At 49.6% G+C, this 13,021-nt stretch overlaps 1 protein-coding gene across 1 annotated transcript; it reads right to left on the bottom strand.

Annotated features, from left to right (window-relative positions):
- Nucleotides 1-8,954: 8,954 nt before the first annotated feature.
- LOC138370382 (uncharacterized) lies at nt 8,955-11,600 on the bottom strand. Its single transcript, XM_069334733.1, has one exon. It carries the CDS (start codon nt 11,598-11,600, stop codon nt 8,955-8,957), a length of 2,646 nt encoding a protein of 881 aa, XP_069190834.1.
- Nucleotides 11,601-13,021: the final 1,421 nt, after the last annotated feature.

Raw genomic sequence — 13,021 nt, 5'->3', positions numbered from 1 at the left:
GCAGGAAGGTATTCCCTGCCCCCTAAGTTCACACTCGTTAGCTTTATCACCGTTTTCCCTCTTCCATGATACCGGATTCTTATTCCCACGTCCCAGGATGATGGCTCGATGATCGATTTTGACTTTTGTGTCGTTGCAGGTGGTCTTTCCGGTGCTTGGCCTAGCACGAGTACGATACGTCCTCCTTCAGCAACAGACACTCGTTAATTATAATTTTGGCGCCAAGCGAGGGGCCCCACGATCGAGCGGGTACCCTCAGCTCCTTCCAACAAACACAGCGAAGCATCTCAGAAGGCTTGGAGCGTCGGCCACTCTCGTTCTACCAATGCGACGCTGTTTCCCCTGGTACGAGGGAATCACGAGAGAGGGGTCAGCCTACAACCGTTAACCCCCAAACTCCCCTCTCCACTTGAACTTGTACAAAATTCTACCTGAAATCTGCTATAACTTTCTTTACAGACTTGATACAGCAGCTCCAGTAGCCTTAATGACTAGCACTCACCCAGGGCTATCCGTAGACACCCCACACGACTGTGCAAGAGTTGTACTTCTTCATCTGGTGCTACGGTGCACACCTACTGTGCACACATTTCAGTGCACAAGGGAGCTAGAAAAATTCATCTCCTGACACTACCCACATCATTAATGTAAGAGTGACCTATCCACATCAGTAATTTGAGAGTGACCTACCCATATCAGTAATATGAAAGATGTGAGAGTCTATGAAAGCACAAGGTTTAGGCATAGCTAATTATAGAACAAGCCAAGCTTTCTCGAGACAGAGAGATTGTCTAATCAGCATATTACGACCATTTTGTGAACCACCTTCCCAGAGAGTCCTCTCTCCATAAATGAATTCATATCAGGATATGTAATTACATCTAACAGCTATAAGCATATCATTTTTATATGCCAAAATAAATGCATATACTCAATAAATAATTGTTTAGCCAAATATGTTTGAGTAACATTTGTATAAATGGATTCTTAATTAAACAGACAGAGCAACCTATGCCCAGCCTTGGGGTGGATGATTACAGTGGCTAGACGCTGTTACGACAGGAGTGTAAACATTACTCCGCCACATGATTTTCCAGGGGCCTCGTCGGCGGCTGTTGGGTGCAGACGTGTCGTTCATAGCGCTCGCCAGTTGCACCCTAGTAGCTGTGTGAGGAGGGTATCTGTGACGGCTGTGGGGGTGTTGTTCCCCGTGTGGGCGTGGTACGCCTGTTGAGGAGACATGGGGACTTACTGGCCTCCATTGAAGAGGACCTCGTCGGCTGGAATGGCTTTTACGGTGCCAGAGGACCACTTCTTGGTTGGTGTTGCCCTAGTGGATGTTCTACAGGTGCAGTTGTCGGAATTGCTGGGCATCCAGCTGCTGCAGAGGAACTGCGCCCTGGTCAAGTTTCGCCATCAGGCTGCATTTCAGGCATTTCTGGGGCGGGGTGAGGGGCATGTTTACCCTCTCCCTGATGACGCTGGTTCTGTTAAGGTAGTGAACCTCAGCGTCGCCTTGACGTATGTGTCGGTGCGTGGTGCCCCATTCAAGTTTAACGACGATCTCCTAACAAGGTACTTGCAGGGCACTGTGCTGGGATGCTTGACGGCTCTCGCACCTGATCATGTCATTTAAGAGTAGTGTTCCGTCCTCTGTGTCCGTGTTGGGTTACACGCTCCGCTGCCTGTATCGGGGGCACCCGCGCACCTGTTACAGGTGTGGTAATGTGGGTCATCTCACTGCTGCGTGCGACGTGGGAGCAACTGGCAGGTGCATGTTTTTCGTGAGGACAACTTTCCACCCCTGTTGACTTCGGACGCTTCTGAGGATGGAGTGAGTGCTGTGCCTGAGGCGCCTGATTGCCTGTCTGCTGCTCCGCCTGTTGAGGCGAGTTCTACGGCCTGTGCGACACGTCTGGTGACTGCTGTGGCCCCTGGGGTTGTTGAGCCGGTGTGTGTGGGTGTCGGGCCTGCACTGCGTGTAGTGGAGGATGTCCCAGTAGAGGTCTATGTCCCACCCCCGTCTGTGGCTCCCGGTGACGCGGGTTCTGCTGTTTTGGAGGGGGAAGGGCTTCGGCAGGAGGTGATACCTGCCATGTCTGTGTGTGTTGGCGAATGTAATTCTGCTCTTTCCATCCCTTTGCAGAAGTGTGCACGTCGGTGTTCTGAGGCTGTTTCCCTGGACGATGTGGACAGTGTGGGTGATGTTGCCTCTGTGGACTCTTCGGACGGTGCGGATGTGAAAATGGTGGCTGTGCCTGCTGAGGGGCCTGCTGGGAGTGGTGTGGTGCGGCGGGCTCGGAGTGTGTCTCCCCTTCGTGGTGTGCCTTGGGAGATGGTGGGGGAGTATGGTGCTCTGGCGTCCCCCGCCGTGGATGATGATGCTGTGAGGGGCTCCGAAGTTGCTACCTGTGTCCCCCCCTCCTGAGTCTCCTGCTGTTGGATCTCCACAGTAGGGAATTACCCCTGATGATCGGGACCTCGTCGTGGTTTTGCGGAAAGATGTGCGCTGGGGGGCCTCGGCTACTGTCCTAAGTGGTGGGGTCTATGCCGCGCCTGCATCCCCCTGCGGTTCTCCCTCCTTCATTGCCTCGGTCTGGGGGGAGCCTAGTCCCAACTGCTTGGGTGGTGCCCTGTGAGTGTCCAGTGTTGGGCCCTTATCGGGATGCCCGTGTGCTTCCGATCCCATGGTGCTCGTCCACTGTCTGGGTGTCGCAGGTGAAGGAGTTTGTTTATAGGGTGCCGGATAAGATATCTCAGCCGAGGGCACCGCCCTGTGGTCGGGTGCCCTCCGACACGTGGGTGATTTGGGAAGCATACTGCTTGCGCTTTCCGATATACAAGTTCCCAGAGAGATATCAGTTAACGTCTTGCGCACAACGCTACGCCGTACGTGAATCAGCTGCGTTGTGAACTTGTCACCCCGCCCTACGGTGCGGGGAGTCTCCCTCTGATGTCCACCTCTGTTCGTCGCCGCTCCTCTTTCTACGGTCCGGCGACACATCTTACACATTTGACTTTCTTCTCCTCCTTAACATCATCGCCTCTCCTTACATCTGTCCTGGTGCAGTTATCAGGAGGGTACAACCTTCATGCAAACTGCACCTATTCTCAAGAAGAAGAAGAAGAAGATTTTCCAGTTAGTTCAAGCTGCTTATTGCCACCATTTAACAACCAAGCACTCGATTGGTGGTATAAACTGCGTGTACAATGTGCATATTAAGCAAGAGACTCTGTATAAACTAATATAAATGTCTTGACACAGTGAAGAGAACGAGGACAGCTCTTCCACAGCCGCATTGCCTTCCCTCTCTCACACAGGGACAAGTGTTTGTGCAACATCACCACAGCAGTGACGCTCACCCTCCAAATAGAGAGTAACCAATAATCTGCCACAACAGTAAGACACTCTTTTTAAATGAAGCAAGTGTGTGTCTTAGCATGAACTGTGAGTGGAATGTGAACAACGCCTGAAGCCAGTAGCCAATATAGTTCAATAACCCACCTCAACATCAGTAGTGAACAACACTACAAACTCTGGCCCTACAAGAGGGCTAAAATCTTAGTAACATAAGAGCTCTGTGCCTACATCTTACTAAAATAAAGGGAAGGTTGGTGGTGTAGCAACAGTAATTGGATCAAATTCTTTGTGCCACTATTTCTATTATATTGCCGGTGCTGTTATTACCATGAGCTTACGAGCTCACTACAGTAAGTAGATTACTTAAAAACAAATTAATTTGCAATTAAACATTGCAAAATTAATGAACAAATTAATACAATTAATAAACAATGATTAATAAGCTAATTAATAAACAAATCTCTATATAAATAAAAATGGAAATGTTCGTTTGTTCAAAATTGCTAATCTCCGAAAGTTCTTCACTGATTGCTTTGAAATTTTCACATAACGTTCCATTCGCATCCGAGTGGGCTTTTATATTCATATTATATTGATGTCACGTTTGTGACGAGAAAAAACATGCATTTTTTTAAACACTGTGTTTTCATGCTTTTTCATGTGAGGAAAATCTTCAAAACCCCTTTACCGATTACCTTGAAATTGTAACATAACGTTGCATACGAATAGGAGTGTGATTTTATATACTAAATATATAGATGTCACACCTTAGCCAGGTATAAACATTTTTTTGAAAAACAGCGCCATCTGTTGGACACTGGACACTGTTGGACAACACACACTGTGATCTCAGAAAGTTCTTCACCGATTGTTTTGAAATTTTGAATATGCATATGTTTTCATATACTTACTATATAGATGCCACTCCTGTGACAGGTAAAAACATGTTTGTTTGAAAAACAGCACCATCTGTCGCACATAAAAACAGCACACGCTATGCTAAATATGTTATGATTACATTTCAATGTTTCCAGTTATATTGATAAATTGAAATTTCAAAGATTTTTATTTATTTTCATTTTAATTTAATTATTTTGTGGCATTGGCATTGCAATTGAGCTGCGTTGTTTACCATGTCGTTTATTTCGTGAGTATAAATATTGATGCCACACATGTGACAGGTAAAACCATACTTAAAGAAAAAAATCGGCGCCATCTGTTGCACGTAAGAGCAACATACATCATACTAAATATGTTATGATTCCATTTCAATGTTTCCGATTGCACTGATAAAAGGATTTTCATAGATTCAGAGTTTTTTATTTTTATTTAATTATTTTGTGTAATACTGGCTTGGAATTAAGCTGAATTTCATGGGTATTGTTTATTTTTTTCATTAAAATTTCTTAACTGTTATTCTTATTTTCAGTGATGGAAACATCAGATCATTTGGGAATGCATTGGACGAGGGAGTGGGATATGGTTGAGAGGAAAAGGGGACAAGGGAGAGGGGGAGGACGAGGGGATGGTGGGGGACGAGGGGACGGGGGCATGGAGAATGGTGGGGAGGACAAGAGGACAGGAAAGTGAGGGATGGTGGTGACGAAGAGGGGACAGGGGTGGGGGATATGGAAGGGAGGACGAGGGGACGGGGGAAATGGTGGGGAGGATGAGGGAATGGTGACGTGAGGAATGGGGGGAGGAATAGGGGATGGGGGAGGGGAAAATGGTGGGGAGGACTAGGGGATGGGGGAGTGGGGATTGGTTGGGAGGACGAGAGTATGGGGGAGGGAGGAATAGTGGGGAGGACTGGAGAACAGGGGAAGGTTGCTGTGGCTCAGCAACTCACATGCATTGCTGAGCCACAGCAACGTGTGGCCGGGTACAGCTAGTTAATAAATAAATTAATAAACAACATAAACAATTGCAATAGACAAATTGACATCATTACATAATCTTGTAATTGTTTATAATAATTCTGATGTGACAAGATATGTGATCAATTCATAATAGTGATCATAAGAATTCTTATGTGATCAAAAGGATAGGCTAGAATAATGTAACCATATCAGCGGTAGCTGCATTTTCCATATTTTTTTTACTGTCAGAGGTTGTACCTCTGGCTAGCTTACACACGATTGATAGAGGAAGCAGTTCACCATTTTGCTTTCAGGAAATTTCAGAGAGTGCACAGGAATGCACGAAATTCTAGTTTTCTAAATATAGCAGCTAGAAGGTCGAAATTAAGTGTCTTTGAAAAGCAGACACCCCTAAGCTGTCCAGAAAACTCACGGTGGCCGCCGTAGCATTACTGAGTAAATAGTTATAGCATTACCATGATTGTAAGCATCTGGCGGCTAAGAGACAGGCGAGGAGGTAGGTGCCTGTAAGCTGGTGTCCCTAACAGTTTTTCGTTGGCCTTAGGGTGGGCCTCACCGACTGGTGCTTCTCATTGTTCGAGGTATTATTGGGCCTCCTAGATGCCGTCACCTGATTGTCCCTCTCAAAAGACAAGGGGGATGCCGCCGACACCACGGGCACACCATAGCCCGTGCTTCATAGACATTTCGTTCTGAGTAGCTAAATCTAAAACAACAGCTGCCGACACCTTCCCGCTCAAAGAAGAGGGAAGGTATCGGATTCTGAGAGCGATCCTGGGCTGTGTAGACGGTTGTCCTGATTTCGGCCAAAATCAGGGTAATTTCCTATCATAGGTTTGTAGTGAGTGATCTGTGTTCATCTGTGTTATAAGGAGCGATCCGTCACCATATCGCTAAATAAACTGTGTGCAAGGTATCTAGAAATACGACTCCGATATTTTGAGTTCACAAGTCTGAGTGAATTAACATAAAATTGGGGACAGTGTGGATTCTGTTTTATTTCGTCCATTGTGCTGTCCACCCCGTGTGTTTATCACATGGTGTCCATTTATGTTCCACCAGCAGAGATCGGCTCTCTAAATTCTCACCCCGTGTGTCCTCTGAAACGCACCTCTGCCTCCCCCAGTTATCTTGGGGGCAAAGGATGCTCGTCCTTGTAGTCCAGTGGCTTGCTACCTCACCCGCTCGCCACCTCCACAATCACTCCTCACCTCCATCCGTAGTCCCTGTTTACGAGGTTTGCCTGTGTAGTGTTCGATCTTCAATCAACAGCGGAATTCTAGTGAACATGGTAGAGTGTGATGAATGTATACCGGTATACCGTTTTGGCGTAAACCCTATATGATGTTCTGGATACTTGGACTCGAGCCAATTTCATAGCAACACACACCAATACAAATTCTTTGGTGTGAGACCCCCTAGAGCTACTCTGACAATTGCCCTCAGCAGTTACAGAAGCTCCACGACCCAGTGGATCATAGAGCGTCAAGGTTTTGGACGCTGGTGGCAGCTCTACGCCACCTACGTCAGTCTTTAAGTAATAAGCAGTCTTTACAGCATTTGTTTGTTGTCAGTGCAGTCCTTTCTGACTGAGGTCACTTGTATTAATGCCATTCCCCGTAGGCAGTAATCTCACATATACAAAGTGGTAAGTGTAGATTTTCTCATTAAACAATAAATGAAAGCAGCCCCATTTCCATTGGAAAACTCTGAAAACTGAGCCAATTAGGGAACACAGAATAAATACAGTCCACTACCCCAAGAAGAAAACAACAGTTTGCTCCCTTATTTGAGGGAGTCAGAAGTTAAAGAAATCCCACATTTTTGGTCATTCGAACCGGATACTGGAGTATCATACTCCACAATCACAATAAGTCCTTTTACAGACCGAGCTGTGGACTACCATATTCCACATTAGGCTAACTTAACCTAGTATAAAACCTAACTAGCCGAACTTCACCTAAAGTGACTTAGCTAGCTAGTTCAGTGAAAAGACAAACAAAAGTAACTACTGTTAATTGCAAGGTATACATCCTTTAGGTAGCTACGAACACAACAATAGTTGGCTTCATAACAAATTAAAGGCAACTGCTTATGATTAACAGAAAAAACCTGTTACATTACATTTTTTACTTATTTGTGTATAAGCATCAGTAAAGTGCAACTTTTCATTTTTGTACTTTACTATAAAGTGTGCATTACTGTGAAATTTGTTCTTAGCCTTATTTTTAACCTAAACCTTAAGTAATTACAGTAAATTAACATAGAATAAAGCTGACCATAAGTGGGGTGGGAAGTAAAATACCAGAAGATATTAATAGAGTTAGGAAAACTTTTTCTTAGTTGGTGCATACGGGGTGCATTTTCACATTTAATACAAAATGTTACATTTTTTATGACAGAAAAGTTCTATTACCCAGATTCTGGTGTGGTAATGAGGAGCGAGCTTCAGTAATTATATCCTATTAACAAAACTGAAATAGCTCTTGGGCTGCAAGGGGTCTTCAACACCCACAGACGCAACAAAAAAAAATTCACAAAAACTTCTTTTTCTTTTAATCACTTTATTTGTGTTCCCCGAGCACAGGAAAAATAATAAAAAATTTAATTGGTCTTACCAATGACGTAAATGAGCCGAGAAGTTGGCCAATGACGTCACGATTCATTTTCGCTGGAGCGCTGAGCGCCTGAGCTGAGTCAGGCGCAGCAGAGAAGGAGCCCGAGTTGCCGCGAATTACTTTCGTGGTTTTATTTACAGTATCTATGGCGTATTTTACACCCATTTTTTCACTGGTGTGATTCAATATGTTCTCACATAACGATTTATTATCATACAACTATTGTCAATGTATAATATATCCACATATTATTGTCACAATTATTTGCACAAAAATGTCTTATTTTTCAATAAAATATACTATTTCTTATGATTTATTTTCAATATTTACACCCACTTATTCTGTATTTACATGATTTTACACCAGTCTTGAACATTTAGAAGTCATCAAGACTGTGATACTCGTCAAAACATTTGTCATAGAACAGAGGGACCTGACACGCTGTGCAACATGTCATCACCATTTTTGGGACTCCTGGTTCAACCTTGAAGCCGAGCGGATGTCTGGATACCTCCTCTGCCTGGGGGACACCTGATCACGTCTTGTTTCGCGTTTTTTTGCTACTGCCGTTTGGCATCCCTTTTCAGCGGTCCGGTTGTACGACGCCTGGCGCACATATCGCCTTAGGTTACAGGATTGTTGATAGATTTTTTGGGGGGGACGTGTTCTGGCTGGTTCTCCCGGCAGGGTGACAGTGTTCGGGGACCGGCTTGGCCGAGAGGTGCCGGGGGTTGGCGGGTCTTGGTGGGCTCCTGGTGTGCCCACGGTCGTGGTGGGCGGCTGGCTTCTGCTCTACCGGAGGACACTGGATGACTTTTTGCGTTTTAGTTGGGGGCAGTTTTGGTTTTGCTACCTGGTGTTCTCTGTGTGGAGCGGGGCCGGTGCTTGTCACCCTGAGGGACTCCTGGGTCTCCCCAATCATCTGCCTGACTGTGCGTTTATTTGCCGTATGGCATATTAGTTTCTAGTGATTGGCGTCACTCATTTTGCGATTTGGATTGGCGTTCCACCTTTCCAGGCTTTGCGATTCACCCTTAACGGGTACGCCGGGGCCTATCCGATCCCACGATCGTCGTCGCCCCTAAATCAACACGACTACAACATCACCATTTTTCGTTTCTGTTCCCTCTTGGTTGTTGTCTTGCATACAATGCACTCACACTGGCCAACAGCACGCTTTGCAGTTGGTGGTAAATACCTTAGATTGTGTGTGACAAAGGCATCCTTGAAAGCGAGCATGTGTGCTGGAGCATGGTGCAATACCGGGTTCAGAATGGGCCTCTGTATGCCAGGAATTACTTTGCCAAACTCACTAGTAATTGTGTTTACTACTGTAAAAGTGAACGCAGGGAAATTTCGTTTACCACCTGTTTTGACCAGATACATATTGTAACTGTTCAGCATTGTTACATCAACAAGGTGGAAAAACATTTTCTTGGTCCCCTTCATTGTTTTCCGCACACACTCTACTGCCCCCACCATCATATCACATTTATCCACGAAACGCATGTTGATGTCATAGTCCAAGACACAATCTGGCTTATAGATTATTTGTTTTGTTGTTCTGTTCACCTTGCCACTGTCCATCATTGTATCATGGTGAATGGTGGTCAACATGTTCACTTCACGCGTGTCTTTGGACGCCTCCTGTACCGTTGGGGCTGGGGACGCCTCCTGTACCGTTGGGACTGGGGGAAGCCCCCTGTACCGTTGGGGCTGGGGGACGCCGCCTGTACCGTTGGGGCTGGGGGACGCCTCCTGTACCGTTGGGGCTGGGGAAGCCTCCTGTACCGTTGGGGCTGGGAAGTCTCCTGTACCGTTGGGACTGGGGGAAACCCCCTGTACCGTTGGGGCTGGGGGACGCCGCCTGTACCGTTGGACTGGGGGAAGCCCCCTGTACCGTTGGGACTGGGGGAAGCCCCCTGTACCGTTGGGACTGGGGGAAGCCCCCTGTACCGTTGGGACTGGGGGAAGCCCCCTGTACCGTTGGGACTGGGGGAAGCCCCCTGTACCGTTGGGACTGGGGGAAGCCCCTGTACCGTTGGGACTGGGGAAGCCCCCTGTACCGTTGGGACTGGGGGAAGCCTCCTGTACCGTTGGAACTGGGTGAAGCCCCCTGTACCGTTGGGGCTGGGGGACGCCGCCTGTACCGTTGGGGCTGGGAAGCCTCCTGTACCGTTGGGGCTGGGGAAGCCTCCTGTACCGTTGGGGCTGGGGAAGCCTCCTGTACCGTTGGGGCTGGGGAAGCCTCCTGTACCGTTGGGGTTGGGGGACGCCTCCTGTACCGTTGGGGCTGGGGACGCCTCCTGTACCGTTGGGGCTGGGGACGCCTCCTGTACCGTTGGGGCTGGGGACGCCTCCTGTACCGTTGGGGCTGGGGAAGTTTCCTGTACCGTTGGGGCTGGAGACGACGTCTGTTCCGTTGGGGTTGGGGACGCCGCCTGTACCTTTGGGGCTGGGGACGCAGCCTGTACCGTTGGGGCTGGGACGCAGCCTGTACCGTTGGGGCTGGGGGACGCAGCCTGTACCGTTGGGGCTGGGACGCAGCCTGTACCGTTGGGGCTGGGGACGCAGCCTGTACTGTTGGGGCTGGGACGCAGCCTGTACCGTTGGGGCTAGGGACGCAGCCTGTACCGTTGGGGCTGGGGACGCAGCCTGTACCGTTGGGGCTGGGGACGCAGCCTGTACCGATGGGGCTGGGGACGCAGCCTGTACCGTTGGGGCTGGGGACGCAGCCTGTACCGTTGGGGCTGGGGACGCAGCCTGTACCGTTGGGGCTGGGGACGCCTCCTGTACCGTTGGGGCTGGGGGACGCCGCCTGTACCGTTGGGGCTGGGGACGCCGCCTGTACCGTTGGGGCTGGGGGACGCCTCCTGTACCGTTGGGGCTGGGGACGCCGCCTGTACCGTTGGGGCTGGGGGACGCCTCATGTACCGTTGGGGCTGGGGGACGCCTCCTGTACCGTTGGGGCTGGGGGACGCCGCCTGTACCGTTGGGGCTGGGGGACGCCTCCTGTACCGTTGGGGCTGGGGGACGCCTCCTGTACCGTTGGGGCTGGGGGACGCCTCCTGTACCGTTGGGGCTGGGGGACGCCTCCTGTACCGTTGGGGCTGGGGACGCCTCCTGTACCGTTGGGGCTGGGGGACGCCTCCTGTACCGTTGGGGCTGGGGACGCCGCCTGTACCGTTGGGGCTGGGGACGCCGCCTGTACCGTTGGGGCTGGGGAACGCCGCCTGTACCGTTGGGGCTGGGGGACGCCGCCTGTACCGTTGGGGTTGGGGGACGCCGCTTGTACCGTTGGGGCTGGGGACGCCGCCTGTACCGTTGGGGCTGGGGGACGCCTCCTGTACCGTTGGGGCTGGGGGACGCCTTCTGTACCGTTGGGGCTGGGGGACGCCTCCTGTACCGTTGGGGCTGGGGGACGACGCCTGTACCGTTGGGGCTGGGGGACGCCGCCTGTACCGTTGGGGCTGGGGACGCCTCCTGTACCGTTGGGGCTGGGACGCCGCCTGTACCTTTGGGGCTGGGGAACGCCGCCAGTACCGTTGGGGCTGGGGGACGCCGCCTGTACCGTTGGGGTTGGGGGACGCCGCCTGTACCGTTGGGGCTGGGGACGCCTCCTGTACCGTTGGGGCTGGGGACGCCGCCTGTACCGTTGGGGTTGGGGGACGCCACTTGTACCGTTGGGGCTGGGGACGCCTCCTGTACCGTTGGGGCTGGGGACGCCGCCTGTACCCTCATCGTCCACCTCACAACGCCTTAACCAGCCACAATTCCCCTCGCCTTCTTCCCGGCACCAGCTTTCCCCTCATTCTTCTCTTTTTACTCCCCCTCCGCCCTTTCTCCTGTTTCCCCCTATTTCATACGTCCCTCCTCACCTCCGTCCCCCGTCTTCCCCCCCCTCTTTCCCCCCCTCTTTCCCCTCTGTCCCCCCTCTTTCCCCTCTGTGTCCCCTCCCGCTCTCTTTCTCCGCCCTGCGAACTGGCAACACCACCGAGCGGGTCTGGAAGAAAATAATGAGATGTATTGAGCAGGGTGACGTGTGTGTGTGTGTGTGTGTGTGTGTGTGTGTGTGTGTGTGTGTGTACTCACCTAGTTGTACTCACCTAGTTGTACTCACCTAGTTGTGTTTGCGGGGGTTGAGCTCTGGCTCTTTGGTCCCGCCTCTCAACCGTCAATCAACAGGTGTACAGATTCATGAGCCTATCGGGCTCTGTCATATCTACACTTGAAACTGTGTATGGAGTCAGCCTCCACCACATCACTTCCTAATGCATTCCATTTGTCAACCACTCTGACACTAAAAAAGTTCTTTCTAATATCTCTGTGGCTCATTTGGGCACTCAGTTTCCACCTGTGTCCCCTTGTGCGTGTTTCCCTTGTGTTAAATAGACTGTCTTTATCTACCCTATCAATCCCCTTCAGAATCTTGAATGTGGTGATCATGTCCCCCCTAACTCTTCTGTCTTCCAGCGAAGTGAGGTTTAATTCCCGTAGTCTCTCCTCGTAGCTCATACCTCTCAGCTCGGGTACTAGTCTGGTGGCAAACCTTTGAACCTTTTCCAGTTTAGTCTTATCCTTGACTAGATATGGTCAATGTGTGTGTGTGTGTGTGTGTACTCACCTAGTTGAGCTTGCAGGGTCGAGCATCTGTTCTTAAGCCCCGACTTTCCACCATCATTAATTCAATGCATTGACTCTCTCTCACTCATTTTTTTACCATATTTATATTAAAAGTTGTATGTGGATATGGCTTGGACAACCTCTTCGTCTAGTTTGTTAGCTACGGTCTCGCTTCATGCAGGTCAGCGTTCAATCCCCGACCGTCCAAGTGGTTGGGCACCATTCCTTCCCCCGTCCCATCCCAAATCCTTATCCTGAGCCCTTCTCAGTGTTATTTAGTCGTAATGGCTTGGTGATTTCCTCTAATAATTCCCTTTCCTTCCGTGTTCCACTTATGACTAAGACTGAAAATGTTCTTTCTGACATGTCTGTGGCTCATTTGCGTTTCCAATTTCCAATTATGTTCTTTCGCTCTACTGTTCATTAATTTAAATTTGGTTTCCATATCTATTTTGTCAATCCCCCGTTAGTATCTTGTACGTCGTTATCATGTCCGCCCTATTCTTCTTTCCTCCAGTGTAGTGAGGTTCAGTTCCCTC

This window comes from Procambarus clarkii, chromosome 32, assembly GCF_040958095.1.
Source record: "Procambarus clarkii isolate CNS0578487 chromosome 32, FALCON_Pclarkii_2.0, whole genome shotgun sequence".
Taxonomy (NCBI): Eukaryota; Metazoa; Arthropoda; class Malacostraca; order Decapoda; family Cambaridae; genus Procambarus; species Procambarus clarkii.
Note: the sequence above shows the minus strand (reverse complement) of the source record. Positions and strands in the feature narration are given on the sequence as shown.

What these genes read in the sequence shown, in the direction of transcription:
- LOC138370382 (XM_069334733.1), bottom strand. Translation starts at nt 11,600, where the DNA reads ATGAGGGTACAGGCGGCGTCCCCAGCCCCAACGGTACAGGAGGCGTCC.